The sequence below is a fragment of the Suncus etruscus genome, chromosome 5, assembly GCF_024139225.1.
Source record: "Suncus etruscus isolate mSunEtr1 chromosome 5, mSunEtr1.pri.cur, whole genome shotgun sequence".
In the NCBI taxonomy this organism is placed as follows: domain Eukaryota; kingdom Metazoa; phylum Chordata; class Mammalia; order Eulipotyphla; family Soricidae; genus Suncus; species Suncus etruscus.
The window spans coordinates 153,929,209-153,943,765 of NC_064852.1; the positions used below are offsets into that span (position 1 = coordinate 153,929,209).

The 14,557-nt window shown below is 52.8% G+C and overlaps 2 protein-coding genes across 2 annotated transcripts in view; one reads left to right on the forward strand and one right to left on the reverse strand.

Annotated features, from left to right (window-relative positions):
• Positions 1-14,557, reverse strand: part of TP53INP1 (tumor protein p53 inducible nuclear protein 1) — a 914,054-nt gene that overhangs the window by 518,044 nt on the left and 381,453 nt on the right. The gene's annotated exons all lie outside the window — the stretch shown is intronic.
• The window catches only part of MATN2 (matrilin 2), an 89,946-nt gene continuing 84,628 nt past the window's right edge, over positions 9,240-14,557 (forward strand). The window contains exon 1 of the mRNA XM_049773959.1: positions 9,240-9,457. Coding sequence (XP_049629916.1) covers positions 9,313-9,457 — 145 coding nt within the window. The 5' untranslated portion in view covers positions 9,240-9,312. The remainder of the gene's footprint in view (positions 9,458-14,557) is intronic.

Here is a 14,557-nt window from a genome sequence, read left to right on the forward strand (position 1 = left end):
AATTCCTGTCCCCTTGGTTTCCTACAAGCGTACAATAAAGCCCCAGGTAGATAGTACATCTCTGTCCCCTTCTGGCCAGCGTCTTCCTGAACAAGCCCCGTGTTCATGCTCTTGTGAAGGTTCCTGGGACTAAAACACAACCACAGTTTGGATCTGCCCTCAGGGTCAGGGTCTGGAATGGAAGCGAGTCCCTTTTGGAGAACAGCGGCCTATGTGCCCTGCTGTGTCTGGCGTGGCCTTAGCTGCCAAGAGGGTGGGTCTGTTCTTTGGGGAGTGGGAGACACCAGAATTTGGGGCAGGAGAAGGCTGCACACGCTATTTCAGAGTGAGCCAGTGGGAAATCATTAGGAGGCTCCCAGCCCTTTCTCCACACTCCTCCTCAAGTTCTGGGCTAAACGTTGGTCTCCTTGGGCTCCAAAGACTCCCAGCTCTACTGACCCCACTTTTTCACATGTCCCACCCCTCCCTTTTTTCTCTTTTCCCTTCCATCCTTACCTTTCTCCCTCCTGTCCAGAGCAAATTTCTCCATGCTCAGCCCTGTAGTTTTCCTCCCATCTGCTTGGAACTTTGGTCACTGGCGAGTTGGACAGGGAGGTCCTTCATCTCTGGGGCAGAAGGGCCTGGGCTCTGCACCTCTGGCTGCTCAGTAGGGTGGGGAAGTGAGGAGAAAAAGGAGGAGATGGAGGTGGTGGCTGCTGCCTCCTCATCTCTTCCTCAAACCCTCCCAGAAACCAGCACCTGAGTCCAGGTCTGCAGGGATGGGCCTTGCAGGAAGTGTTGGTGAAAGTGGGGTGGGGCCTGAACAAAGCTGCCAGCATCAATGGCAGCCCTAAGCTTTATGGGTACCCCTTGGCACTCAGACATGCTGAAATGAAGCAGATACACAAACATACAGATACACACATGCTGAAATATGGCAGACATGCAGCTCCTGTGAGCAGATGAGGCAGCCACCTCTGGCTCAAGTGGTGACTCTTAAGTTCTTTTCTGTGTATTAAGATGTCTAGGGGCCATGAATGCTGTTGAGAAACTGGACAAAGTACTTGACCAGGCCTTGGGGAGGCTGAGTGTCTCCTTCACCTTTTGCTTCTCCTACCCATCTGGTGGCTCCTCCCTCTGTTTGTGCCCTGAGTGTTATTTATTTATTTATTTATTTATTTAATTTTATGGTTTTTGGGTCACATCTGGCAGTGCTGAGGGGTTCCTCCTGGCTCTACACTCAGAAGTCGCTCCTTGCAGGCTCAGGGGACCATATGGGATCCAGGATTTGAACTGAGTCTGTCCTGTGTTGGCCACGTACGTGCAAGGCAAATGTCCTACTGCTGTATTATCACTCCAGTCCCTGCCCTGGATTTTAGGGAACTTAGATTCATCCCTAATCCTGCTTCCAGTTAACTACCCCTTTCCTGACTCTGGAGAAAACATGACTTCTTGTAGCCAGCGGAGAAAACAAGGAAGGGTCATGTTCTGCAGGCAGCCAGAAGGCTGGTGGCTTGCCTGGTTTGCATTTTTGCTGAAATGAGCATCTTCCAGTATTTCCTCACTTGTATTCCCCTCTTTGTTTATCCACTTTTTAAATTTTTATCTTGGGCCACACCAGGTAGTGCTCAAGATTTACCTCTGCCTTTGCATTCAGGAATTACTCTTGGCAGTGCTGGGGGGAACCTTTAAGGTGCGAGGGACGAAGCTCGTGCTTCCACTAAAACTGGAAGCCATGAGAACCCATGAGATCTTGAGCTCTGGGGCTTCCCAACGACTGCCTGAGCCCCTTCCTGGCATTACTTGGGCTCCCTCTGGTGGTGCAGGGTGCTTGCAGTGGTGAGCATTGACTTGCCCCCCTGAGCCATTTCCCTGACCCCAGAGGTTGGCTGTTTTGTATGTATTTGGATCACATTGGGAATGCTCAGGGCTCACTATTGGCTCTGTGCTCAGGGGTGAGCCTGGTCAGTGCTCAGGAACCATGTGATGCTTTGGATTGGAACCATGGTCAGCAGGGTGTGATGTCAGCCTAGGCCCCTGGAACCTAAGGTTGTTGCCCAAGTCCAATGTGTTCTGTGGCTTCCAGCTTTCTCCTTAGGAATAAATCTTCATTTACTGTATATGAAATTCAACTATGAAGAACTGTAGGTCACAATTGTTTTAATAAAAAAGGGAAGGTGGAGCAGTGGCGCAAAGCTAGCCTAGGACAGACTGCGTTCAGTCCTCCGTTGTCCATTATGGTCCCCAAAGCCAGGAGCGATTTCTGAGCACATAGCTAGGAGTAACCCCTGAGCATCATCAGGTGTGGCCCAAAAACCAAAACGAAAAACCCTCCATGTAGGGCAGTTGCATCCGTGAGAAAAATTAATCGGTCCAAATGAGCAGTTTTGGGGCAGTTGGAGCAGCTCCTGAGGCAACAGCACTGCAGGAACTGGGCTGGCTTCTCTGAGTGTGCTGGCGTATGGAGCCTGTGAGTTTCCTCACTTGGTGCTGAGGTGAGAGGTGCAGGAACTAATTCCTTTGCTCTCGAGAGAACCATAGTTCTGTTTTCAAGGAACCATGGGAGGGAGCAACTGGCCTTTGGCGCTGCCATCCGTGTCCCCTAGAACTCTTTCCCCCAGCCATGCTAGAATCCAGGAGGCTAGTGAAGGATGATGAGGGGCCTGGGAGGTGCTCAGTGGGCAATGCAGGCAAGAGATTCCTGAGTACCTCTGGGGTTGGCCCAGAAGCAAAAAAAAAAAAACCTAATGAAGGGCTCGGGGTTGGAGAGATAGCATGGAGGTAAGGCGTTTGCCTTGCATACAGAAGGATGGTGGTTCGAATTCCGGCATCCCATATGATCCCCGAGCCTGCCAGGAGTGATTTCTGGGTGTAGAGCCAGGAGTAACCCCTGAGCGCTGCTGAGTGTGACCCAGAAACCAAACAACAACAACTAATGAAGGGCTGATTCTCAGCAGGTCTAGTCAACATATGGACCAGGGAGTTTAGCACTTGCCTGGTATGTGTGAGCCCTGGATTCCATCTTCTCAGCATTGCAGGACAGAACAAATCAGAATGAAACAACCCTTTTTTTCAATTGGCAAATTGCCAAGAAAGTTCACTTAAATGTTTTTGATTTTTCTTAGATTTTTGTTGTTGTTGGTCCACACTCTGATGCTCAGGGGGCATTCCTGGTGGTGGTAGGGGGCACTCAAGGATCAGTTTTGGGTTGGTTGCTTGCAAGCCAAGTGCCCTGTATATTGCAGTTATGTCTCTATCCCTGAGCACACATTTTATAAGAGAACTTGGGATTTGATGCCTGGGATCAGACCCCACACCATCATCAGGAATAGCTCCTCAGTGCTCCAGGTAAAACTCCCAAAGGAAAACCAAGAAACAATGCAAACTCACGTAACCGGGCGATGTGGTGACAGCTAATCTGAGTCCGTTTGCAGTACACCGAGATGCTCTCATTACATTGGACACCTAAACTCAGCACAGAATTGTCTCCTTTCAGCGAAAAATGAACTCAAACTTTGGGGCGCTCTTCAAATACATTTCTTAAAGATGTTTTTGAAGTAAAAACAGGTTTTATTTTAAAAACTCTAAGCACAAAAAAAGGGGGGAGGCCCGGAGTGGTGGTGCAGCAGTTTGCATGCTTGTTAACCTAGGATGGACCACAGTTCGATCCCCTGGCATCCCATATAGGCCCCCAAGCCAGGAGCAATTTCTGAGTGCAGAGCCAGGAGTATCACCGGTTGTGTTTCAAAAACAAAAACAAAACAAAAAAATTAAGATGGTGTCGGAGCAAGGACGCAACGTTGGGGCATTTGCCTTGCAAGCGGCTGACCTAGGACGACCCTAGTTCGATCCCCTGGCGTCCCATATGGTTCCCCAAGATTTCTGAGCACATAGCCAGCAGTAACCCCTGAGCATCACCAGGTGTAGCATCCCCCAAAAAATTCCAAGCAGGGGAGGGAGAGGATAAGAAAGGGAGAGTAATGTGCTTGAGAGCCGGGGTACACAACCCAGCATGGAAGGAGAAGTCATGTCTAAGGAGGTGAGATGTGAGATGCAGGCAACATGTGCTCGGGCATCATGTGTGGGCCATCAGCACATGTGCGCAGAATCACACGTGGGTCTGGGGAGAACCATGCGTACATCCTTTTTGTTTCAGTTTTCTTTATTTTTTTTTTCCATACCTGCAGTTCTCATTGTCCGTTTGGCTCTGTGCTTAAGAGTCACACCTGGCAGGCTTGGGGACCATGTGGGATGCCAGGTATCAAACCCAGGTTGGCCACATGCTAGGCAAAGGCCCTAGCCTCTGTGCCATCACTCCGGCCCGAATATTAGTTTTTGTTTGAGTTGGTCTGCCCTGCCAGACTTTTCTGCAGGTTCCTCAGGTGGGCTGGTAGATGTATTTTGGAATCACTTTAACCCCAACTGCAAACATGTTTGTAATCATGGTGCTTAAATAAAGATATTATTTTAAAAAAGAAGAAAAGTAATGGCTTCATCTGGAGCTGCGGTGCTGGCAGCTTTTAAGCACGGCAGGCATGGAGCTAGCTGGCTGACCACGTTGGAACCTGCCCTTGCTGGAAGTGCTCCCTTCAGCCTACTGCTGGAACTGGAACCCTGTCTCAGAGTCGCCTCACACCATCTCCAATGATCTGAAATGTCGTCTTACAGGTTGGCTTGAATGAGAAAGGTGGGTTCTCCAGGTTTTTGGTTGGGGCCACACCTGGAAATACTCTGGATCATTCCCACTTGAACTGGGCTCAAGGGACCCTCTGTGGTGCCAGGGATAGAACCCTGGTGGGGCATGTACAAGACAAGCATCCTACCCACTGTGCTATCTCTCTGGCCCCTTTCCCCAGGTTTCATGGCTAAGGCAAACCCCCTACCTGCTGTATTATATCTATTGCTCCAGCCTTGATACCCTCCAGTATCAAGGGTTGAAACGAGGTGGGTTTGCTTGGTTTCAGCCCTTGGTGGATTTCAGTTCCCTCCTGCAGTCCAAATACAGCTTTACCGGCAGAAAAAATAAGATTCAACTTTTGCTTCCTTTGTTCCCCGTCCCACTTCCCTGGCCAACCAACTGGAAGCTCTTTGCACAGGTAGAAGAATTCTTGGACTTGGCCCCCAGGCATCTCCTTCCCACACAGAGATGCTGTTTTGTAGAAGTGGCCCAGGGAAAACCCCTTTCACTTGGCCTGCTCAGTAATTTCTGCAGGTTTGGAAGGCAGCAAGGGAGAGCTATCTATCGCTTTACTGCTAAATAAGGCAGCTGCGCTTCCACCTAAGTTTCCATCAACTTCATCTTTGCTCCAGTTCCTGAGTGGTGTTGCTGGCGCAGCCTCAGGAAGAATTTTCTGCTGTGGGATCCAAGGCTTTGGAGACCAAACATTTCCCCAAGAGGCCACTCCGTTCCTGGGCTTGGCTGACCAGTGAGCCGTTTACCATGAAGCTTGTGGATTTGGGAACGTGAAACCTTTGCTGTAGGGCTGGAAAGATGTGGGACCCATTTGGCCAGTGTCCGCCATGTGTCTCAGGTGTGTCTTGCTGATCCAGAACCAAACCTTCCATCCAGGAGGAGGCTTAGCCAGGCGCACTGGGGAGACCAGACAGGCACACCCCAAGGTTTAAAGCCATTGGCAAGACCGGTCTCCTGAGCTTGTTAAAACCTGAACTGGGCGTAGCTGGTTAGTGGTTTCAGGCTGCCAACGTGGACCATTATTAGGACTTCGCGCTCCTCTTGGGAGCTTCTTTTCCCAGACAGGGGTGCAAGAGGGAGGGCAAAAGGTGGGGGTGCAAAACCTTTCCTGCCACGCATCAGGCAGCCTTCTTGCAGCTCCCCAGAGTCTCCTGGCCTCCCCATTCCCCAAAGTTGTCAAGGCCTTGGACTTACTTGCCCATAATTTCAGTCCTGTCTGAGCTGGGCTTTCTCCTTCCTCCGAGGCATGGAAGCGCTTTCCTGTGCCTCTTGCTTGAATCCGGGGTGGGGTGGGGTGGCCCCTGTAGTGACCTCTGAGCACTTGTGACAACTTGTCTCTTCCTTCCTTCCTGCACGAATGAGGCCCCTGGATGAAGCCCAGCACCTCCAGCTGCCCCCCACCCACCCACCCACCCAGCCCAGCCTTGGCCCATCTCGTCCACAAAGACGCTCTCCCTCTTCCCCAAGCCCCCAAGCCCCCTAGCACCGAGTGATCCCCACCAGGTCGGATCCCTCCACCCCGGGGCTCTGGGGCCTCTGCCTGCCTGGAACCCCAAGGTCTCAAGACCCCCTGGTGCCAGCCCCCTGCGAGGCAGGACCCCATTGGAAACCCCAAGGGAAGCTCCCTCCATTCTCTGCAGCGGGACCCCCGGGGCAGCAGCGCCCGGCTAGCCCCTGCCTCCCGGGGCCCGCCTGCGCCCCTCGATCGCTCCCCGGGGCCCGCCTGCGCCCCTCGATCCTAGAGCGGACCCCGGCCCGCCCTCGCTCGCAGCCTCCTGCGCCGCCTCCTGCGCCCGCTGGCCCCGGGCCGAGCGAGGCGCAGCGGCCCCGGGAGTGAGAGGCGGACGCGGACGCGGCGGCTCCGGCTCCGGCTCCCGAGCGGCCCGGAGCCCCCCAGGCAGGACCCCCGGGCGCCCCCAGACCCGCGCGCGCTGCAGGTGAGGCGTGCCGGGCCCCAGACCGAGGGGAGCGGGCGATCGAGGGCCGCGGGGCCGCGAGGTGGGCTGTCATCGCCTCCTCGGAGCTGGTGCCCGGCCCCCAAAGCCCAGCCCCGCGGGGCCGGGCGGAGCGCTCCTGGGTGGAGGCCGGGGCGCCCCTCTGCACCCCGATTTCCAGGCGCCGCGGGGGGCGCCCCTTGGGGGTCCCCAACTCCGGCACCAAGTTCCCAATCCAGCCCGGGCTGCGCGAGCCCCTTCCCGGCAGACGGCGCTCGAGGGACGGGCGCGCTCCCGCACCTCTGGGCCTCAGTTTCCCCTCCAGACACTGCCGGCGGGGCGTCCAGCAGGGAGAGTCCAGCAGGGAGAGCGTGGGCCTGGGAGCCGGGTTCGATCCCCAGCCCTGCCAGGAATGATCCCTGAGCACCGGGGAAAAGATAGAAAGACAGCCTGGGTGTGTGTGTGGGGGGGATCAGAGGCATAGGACAAGGGGGAGGGTACTTGCCTTGCACTGGCTGATGTGGATTTGCTCCCCGGCACCCCAGAGGGCCCCCCCCCCAGCACTGCTAGGAGTGATTCCCTGAGTACCGAGCCAGGACTAAGTTTTGAGCACTACTGGGTGTAGCCCCCCAATAAATAAAGGGCTTGAAGCATGGGAGATTGGGTGGGCGCTGAGCCTCTCTCTCCCTGTCTTTCTAGAACAGTGACTTACTTGGTGGGTCACTCCCTCCTAACTCAGCGAGGGGTCTCATGGGGTGGCTAGTCAGGTGTTAGTTACACTGGGGGTCCTGAGGTGGGGGTGATAGTGAGGCCCCAGGTCTGGATGGGAGAATGTGGGTGTCTGTCTCTCCAGGCCACCTCAGCCCACACTTGCATTTGGGGCTATAAAGATCAGTCCCCACTCTTGGGGGACTCATGTCTCCCTCAAATCCCCTAACGCAGCTCCAAGCCCCTCCTAGAGATCTGATTGAGAAATATTGAGCCTCCTTTCTGTCCCAGCCCTCCAGCCCTTCCTAGCAGCCCCTCCTGTCCGGGTTTAACTCAGGGCAACTGAAGAGAGCACAGGATGTAAAGATAGAGAGCTGATAATGCTTTAAAAGAGAGGCAGCCAGGAGGCTGTGGAAGCTTCTAGAAAGAAGTTGCAATTTGGGGTCCACGAGTTAGCACAGTGGGGAGGACTAAACTGCTTTTGATTCCCTAATATCCCACATGGCCCCCCAAGCCTGCTAGGAGTGATTTCTAAGCACAGAGCCAGGAGTAACTCTTGGGCACCGCAGGGTGTGCCCCTCCCCCAAACTAAACGAAACGGAACAACAACAACAAAAAAAAAACAACACAGAGCCAGAAGTAAACATCCACCAATAGAACCACACAGCATCCATAACTGGGTTGTGGGGAAAAATAATCACAAAAACAAGGAACTGTCTGAAAGGGGACAGAGTCAGCCCTCTAGTTAGGGCTTGACTTGTTCCAAGGCAGGTGCAAAGGGTGCTGGAAGCAGTGGTTTCACTTATTTTTTTATTTTATTTTATTTTATTTTATTTTATTTTATTTTATTTTATTTTTTGGAGCCCGACCCTGTGATGTTCAGGGCTGACTGAACTAGCTTTGCACTTAGGGATTACTCCTGTTATGGTGCTCAGGAGAACGTCATGGCATGCCAGGATCAAACCTAGATGGGCTGTGTGCAAGGCGAGGCAAGTGCCCTCCGAACTCTACGATGGCTCTGCCCCTCTGCCTGCTGTTTCACCCCCATCAGTCACTTAGGTCACTCAGCCTTAGCCCAGCTTCTTGCAGTTACTTCGAGAAGCAATACTTTGGCAAGGGCCTGGTGCTCACTGGGTCGGTAAGAACTGTTTTTAATATCGCTCAGTGCGCAGCGGAAAGTGAATTGGTTTGTCTGGCCAGTGTGGAAACCTGCGCGGACTTTGGAGGCTGACAGGATGGGACTCATCCCTGGGCCAGTTTGCAGAATGGACAGACTGAGTGAATGATAGACCAAGGGTGGCGTGTGTGTGTGTGTGTGTGTGTGTGTGTGTGTGTGTGTGTGTGTGTGTGTGTGTATCCGTGTTCATTGGTTCCTGTGGCTTTGGAGGCTGACAGGCTGGGATTTATCTCCCCATCAATTTCTGAAAGCAATTTGTGGATTGAACAGTCTGAACAATCTGGAGTGAGTGAGTGAGTGAGTGAGTGAGTGAGTGAGTGAGTGAGTGACGGGCAGGGTGAGTGTCTGTCTGTCTGTCTATCTGTGTGTGTCTAAGCCACCCAGTATCATGAGACTGACAGCATATTGTTACTGGGAATTGAAACTTGTGTGTGCCTGTGTGTGTGTGCGTGTGTGTGTGTGTGTGTGTGTGTGTGTGTGTGTGTGTGTATGTGCGCACGCGCTCGTGTGTGCACCCCAACGTGTCTGCCAGGCACCCAGTACCAGGAGACAGAAAAGATGCTGTCATTCGGACTCCAGCCCAGTCATCTAGTGCCCCTCTCTCCCCGCCTGTCCCCCTCAGACTCTGTTCAGCTCTGAGTGAGCAAGTCACCAAGAATCCCAGTTATGCGCCCCCACCCCCGAGGTTCCTAGGGGTCCTGCCTACCCTCCACAGTTGTGTTCCATGCTGGGGTCCACGGGCTGGGAAGGCTGAGAGGAAGCCGACTCTCACCCCACCCCTGCTCTGTCTGCCCCAGCCTAGCCCCGCTCCTCTGGGGACCATGGAGCTGCCTGGGGCCCTCATCCTGCTGTTGCTGCTGGGACAGATTCTGCTCCCCGCACAGGCCCGGGAACGCCAGCGGCTGCCCTCTAGAGCCAGAGCCAGGCCGGCTCGGACCCAGCTGCACCTACAGCGAGGCCCCCTTGGTGAGTAATGGGCCTACCGGGGTGGCCGTGGGTGGGGGTGGTTCCTGGGGATGGCGTTGGCCGTGGGGGACACAGAGGCCTCTCAACATCAATAAGCATAGAGGCCGCAGTTTCTGATGTTTCTACCCTCCCAGCCCCAGGCTTCCCTACCCAGGGCTGGTGTGGGGTTCTTCTGCTGCTGCCTCCTTGGTGGACGAGGGGGTTGAGGATGTTTTGGGGGCTAGAAGCCTGGGAACATGGAGCAGGGACAGTGGGCTGGGGGTACTGGCTGGTGCAGAAGGTCTGAGTTTCTGAGCTGCATCCAGGGTCCAAACCTGGGGTAGTCTTAGAGCAGCTCAGGGAGAGGCGTTTCCCCTGCAGCCCGCTGACCCCAGTTCAACTCCCTGGTCCACAGAGCGTCCCTGGAGCCCCCACAGGGGTGATTCTTGTGCACAGAGGTGGGAGGAAGCCCTGCGCACTGCCAGATGTGCCCATCCCCTCAAAAAACAGTCAGAGATGTTCTGATCTGGGTCTGTTGTGATCCACTGTAGTTTTATTGAGGTGGGAAGGGGGCCGTGCTGATTGGGGTGAGTGCACCATGACCCAGGGAGCTGGGGAGACCTCTGGAGGCTGGCTGGGTGAGAGGCTACCCTGGCCATCACCTCAGGTTCCACCAGCTTCAGATGAACCTGATCTGTCCACCGCTGCTTTTCCCAAGCTGTTGGATCTGTGCTCACTCCCATGACCTCACTGGACCTTTTCTTTAAATGTTTGTTTTTTGCACGGCCATACCAGAGATTGAACCCAGGACCTCATGAATGCAAGGGTGCTATCCCTGAACCCCAGTCCCAGCCTTGATTTCATTCAATACCGTAAAGGTGCAACTGCCCCTATCCTGAGGTTGTAGGATGCAGGTGTGAATTTGGGGAAGAAGCACACAGTTGAGCAGGACCTGGGTGCAGGCTTCTTGCACTCCCTAGAGGGACCCCTTTTTCCATTTTTTTCTGTGTGTGTGTTTTATTTTGGGGCTACACCAAGTGGTGGTCAGGGGTTAGTCCTGGCTCTATACTCAGGAAATGGCATGCCTGGGATCGAACTTGGGTCAGTCACGTGCAAAGCAAGCACCTTTCCTGTTGTGCTATTGCTCCAGTCCCTCCCCGCTTTTCCTTTTTTTTTTTCCTGGACCATACCCTGTGATGCTCAGGGGTTACTCCTGGTTATGTGCTCAGAAGCTGCTCCTGGCTCGGGGGACCATATGGGATGTTGGGGGGGGGTCAGCCTCGTGTAAGGCAAATGCCTTACCACTGCACCACCACTCTGGCCCCTCCTTTTTCCTTTTTGAACCCAGTGCCGGCTCTTTTCAGGGGTATTTCTTCCCTGACGCAGACACAGCCTCCAAGATGCCCCTTCTTTTCTAGCTCATTCCCCACCAACTCCTGAGTGCCCAGGAAGGGTTTTCCAAAGCATGGGACACTCCCCATCCCAGCTCTGAAAATCTTCAATCAAGCTCCCCAGGAGAGGCAATCTTGGGATGGAGAGAGGCAGCTCAGAGGGCCAGGAAGGGTGAGGCAGAGGAATCGCAGCCCTATGGAGCCAGTGGTGAGCACATCAATAGGAAGCCTGGGGCCAGATGCAGGGGAAGGGTCTGGAGAGACACCAGTGAGGAAAAGCAGCTGATGCCTGGGGCTGAGAGCCAAGAGAGCTGGGAGAGGTCGTGATTTCGGCTGTGTTGTGGGGAGTGTCTGGCAGGGGGTCCAGGAGAGGGGCCCTGATGGACTGCGCATTGACCCATACCAGAGTTGTGTCCCGAGGGCTGAGACTGGCCTGGTGTCCGGGGCCTGGTTTCCATCTCTGCTCTGCACTCACAGCCTGACACCTAGGCTGTTTTCAGCAGCCGCAGCAGCGTAGAGTGGCCCGAGGGGACCTGGAGATGGAGAAAAGACTTTACAGCTTTCAAAAAAAAATCTTGTTTTCCATGGAATCAATGTGTATTAGAGTTAGAAAGATTTTGTGATGGAGTTTTAGGTGTACAGTGATCTAACCCCTCCCTTGACCAGTGCCCACTTCTCTCCACCTCATGGCTCCAAGCCTGACGGCATGGCAGATACATTTCTCCTCCCCACTTTCCTTGTGCTCCCTCCCAAAACCTCTATCATCCCTCCTCAAGTCCCCATTGTATCCTAGTGCTCCCTCCCTAAATCCCTGTCATCCGAGCGGTCCCTCCTTGCTCTCACTATCCAACTGCCCCCTCTCTATGTCCCCCATTGTCCTAAAGCTCCCTTCTAACTCTTCCATGATCCTAGTGATCAGTCCCTAAATCGCCATCATCCTAGTGCCCCCCCTTACCCCCATTGTCCTCTCTAAATCCCCAGTGTCCTCTGCTTCCTCCCTCTCTGCTCCCTTGTTCTAGTGCTCCCTCCTAACTCCTCCATTATCCAAATGTTTCTTCTCTCACTGCCCTATTCTCCTAGTGCTCCCTTCCCTGCCTTATTCTCTTCTCCTGCATCTGTGGCAAGCTTTCTACTGGAGACCAGTTCTATGTTTTTATTTCTGCAGCCTTTGGGCATTTGATATTCTCCTATAAAATTTTTCTCTTTCTTTCTTCTTCTTCCTTTTTTTTTTTTTTTTTTGGTCTTTGTTTTTGGGTCACACCAGTGATGTTCAGGGGTTAAACCTGGCTCTATGCTTAGAACTTATGCTTGATGGAGGAAGGGCATTTGCCTTGCATGAGAAGGATGGTGGTTTGAATTCTGGCATCCCATCTGGTCCTGAAGCCTGCCAGGAGTAATTTCTGAGCGTGTAGAGCCAGGAGTAACCCCTGAGTGCTGCCAGATGTAAACAAAAACAAAAACAAACAAAAAAGAATTTATGCTAGGAGATGTTCAGGGACCATGTAGAATGCTGTGTATCTAACCTGAGCTGGCTGCATTCAAAGCAAGTGATTTACCTGCTATACTATTTCTCCAGTCCCTCTAATGTTTAATAGAAAAATTTTACTAATATTTTTGGGGGGGCCACACCCAGTTGTCTTCAGGGCTTACTCATGGCTCTGTACTCAAGGAGCAGTGTGGGATGCGAGAAATCAATCTCAGGCTGGCCTTATGCCAGGCAAGTGCCTTCCCTGCTGTCCTATTGCTCCAGCCCCTTATTTTTCTAATTCCACATTAAATGTAGTTTTCTGCTTCTTCTGGAGTCTACTTGATTATTAGTATTTTTCTTTATCAGAAAGTACAGCAGATCAAGCACTTGCCTTACATGTAGCCAATTTAAGTTTGCTCCCTGGCACCCCATATGGCCTCCTGAATCCTGGCAAGAGTAACTCTTGAGCACAGAGTCAGGAGTCAGCCCAGGGTTGACCTAAAACAGAACAAAAATAAAGGTGCTTGGTTTGGGATTAGGGAGATAGTTCAAAAGGCTGGGACTATGAGGCCCTAATTTTTATCTTTGGCACCATATGGTGCCAGACATGGTTCCCCAAAGCCCCCTGAATGCCTACCCCTCAAAAAATATGTCCTGGAAGCTGGAGTGATAGTATAATGGGAGGGAGTTTTCCTTGCACATGGCCAACCTCAGTTCAATCCCCAGCATCCCATATGGTCCTCGAGCAAAACCAGGAGTGATTTCTGAGTGCAGAGCCAGGAGTAACCCCCAAGGATTGCCAGGTGTGGCCTCAAAACCAAAAAAAAAAGAAAAGAAAAGAAAAGAAAAGAAAAAAGAAACATACCCCACTGGGCTCTCAAAACAGTTGTCATATAAGACATGGCAGTACTCAGGGTCACACCTGTCTCTGAGCAGAGAGGCCCGGAGGAACCAGTATGGTACCAGGATTTGAACCATTGTCTTTGCAGCTACATGCAAAGTGAGTGCCTTAACTTCTGTACTATCTCTCCAACCTCTCATAACACTTTAGCAGATGCTGTCATGGCTAATAAAATATCATGGCTAAAATATAATTGATACATAGGGGCTAGAGTGATAGTACAGGGCTTAAGGCAGTTGCATCGAAGTGGCCAGTCCTGGTTTGTCTCAGCACACCACACACCCCTCACACAATCTCTTACAGCAATGCAACCAGGAGAGAAACAAGGCCTCCAAATCGGGATCTTGCACAGGCAAAACACAGGCATTGCACAAGCCTCAGAGCCACATCCCAGGACCCTGGGCCTCATGTGCCACCTTCTGGGTTCTGCTCCATCCTTGAGTCAGAACTCCCAACCCACTGACTTGACAAGCTGTGAGACAGGGTGGTTCCAGAAGGGCCAGGACTGGCCGGCCACATTTTCTCATTGCTCGGCTGGGCCCCAGCTACCATCACTGGCTGCCTTCTGTTTAGCGCCCAGGGTCAAAGTTGCTATGGAAACCGGGAGGTACCTGCCAAGAGACCAGCTCAGCTGTGGTGACGGGTTTCTAGACTGTTCCACAAATCAGCAGCATTCTTAGTGTTGGTGGTACTGAGACCACACAAGCATCATAGGGCCACGGATTCATTCCTCACCATGTAGTCTGCAGGGCCCAGGCAGGACTGTCCATTTTATTTCATTTCATTTTGCTGTGCTGAGGGTAGAACCCAGCACTCAGGGTACCCTATGAGGTGTTAGGGATCAAATCCAGGTAGGCCCTGTGCAAGGCAGACACCCTACATGCTGTGCTATCGCTCCAGGCCTGAAATGTATATTTTAAAGTTGAGAAGGAGAGACTGGAGTGATAGTGCAGTGGGGAGGGTGTTTGCCTTGCAAGTGGCAAACCTGGATTCAATGCCAGTACACCCCATATGATGCCCAGAGCCTGCCAGCAGTCATCTCTGAGTGCAGAGCCAGGGGTCAGCTCTGAGCACCACCAGGTGTGACCTAAAAACAACCACCACAAAATATAACTAAGTTGAAAAGAAAACTTAAGAACTAAAGGTCAGTTATGGTGGGCACTGCGTGCTCAGTCTTATCCTTGGTACCACATAGGATCCTCTAAGCCCTTTCAGAAGTGATCTCTGAGCACAGAGTCCGGAGTAAGCCCTGACCACCACCAGAACGGACCCACCAGTCAAAATCAAAAGTAAGCAACATGAGGACTCAATTCTAGTTGTCCTGTTCTGAAGAGGTGGGTCATGGCTGACATGGGGATGGG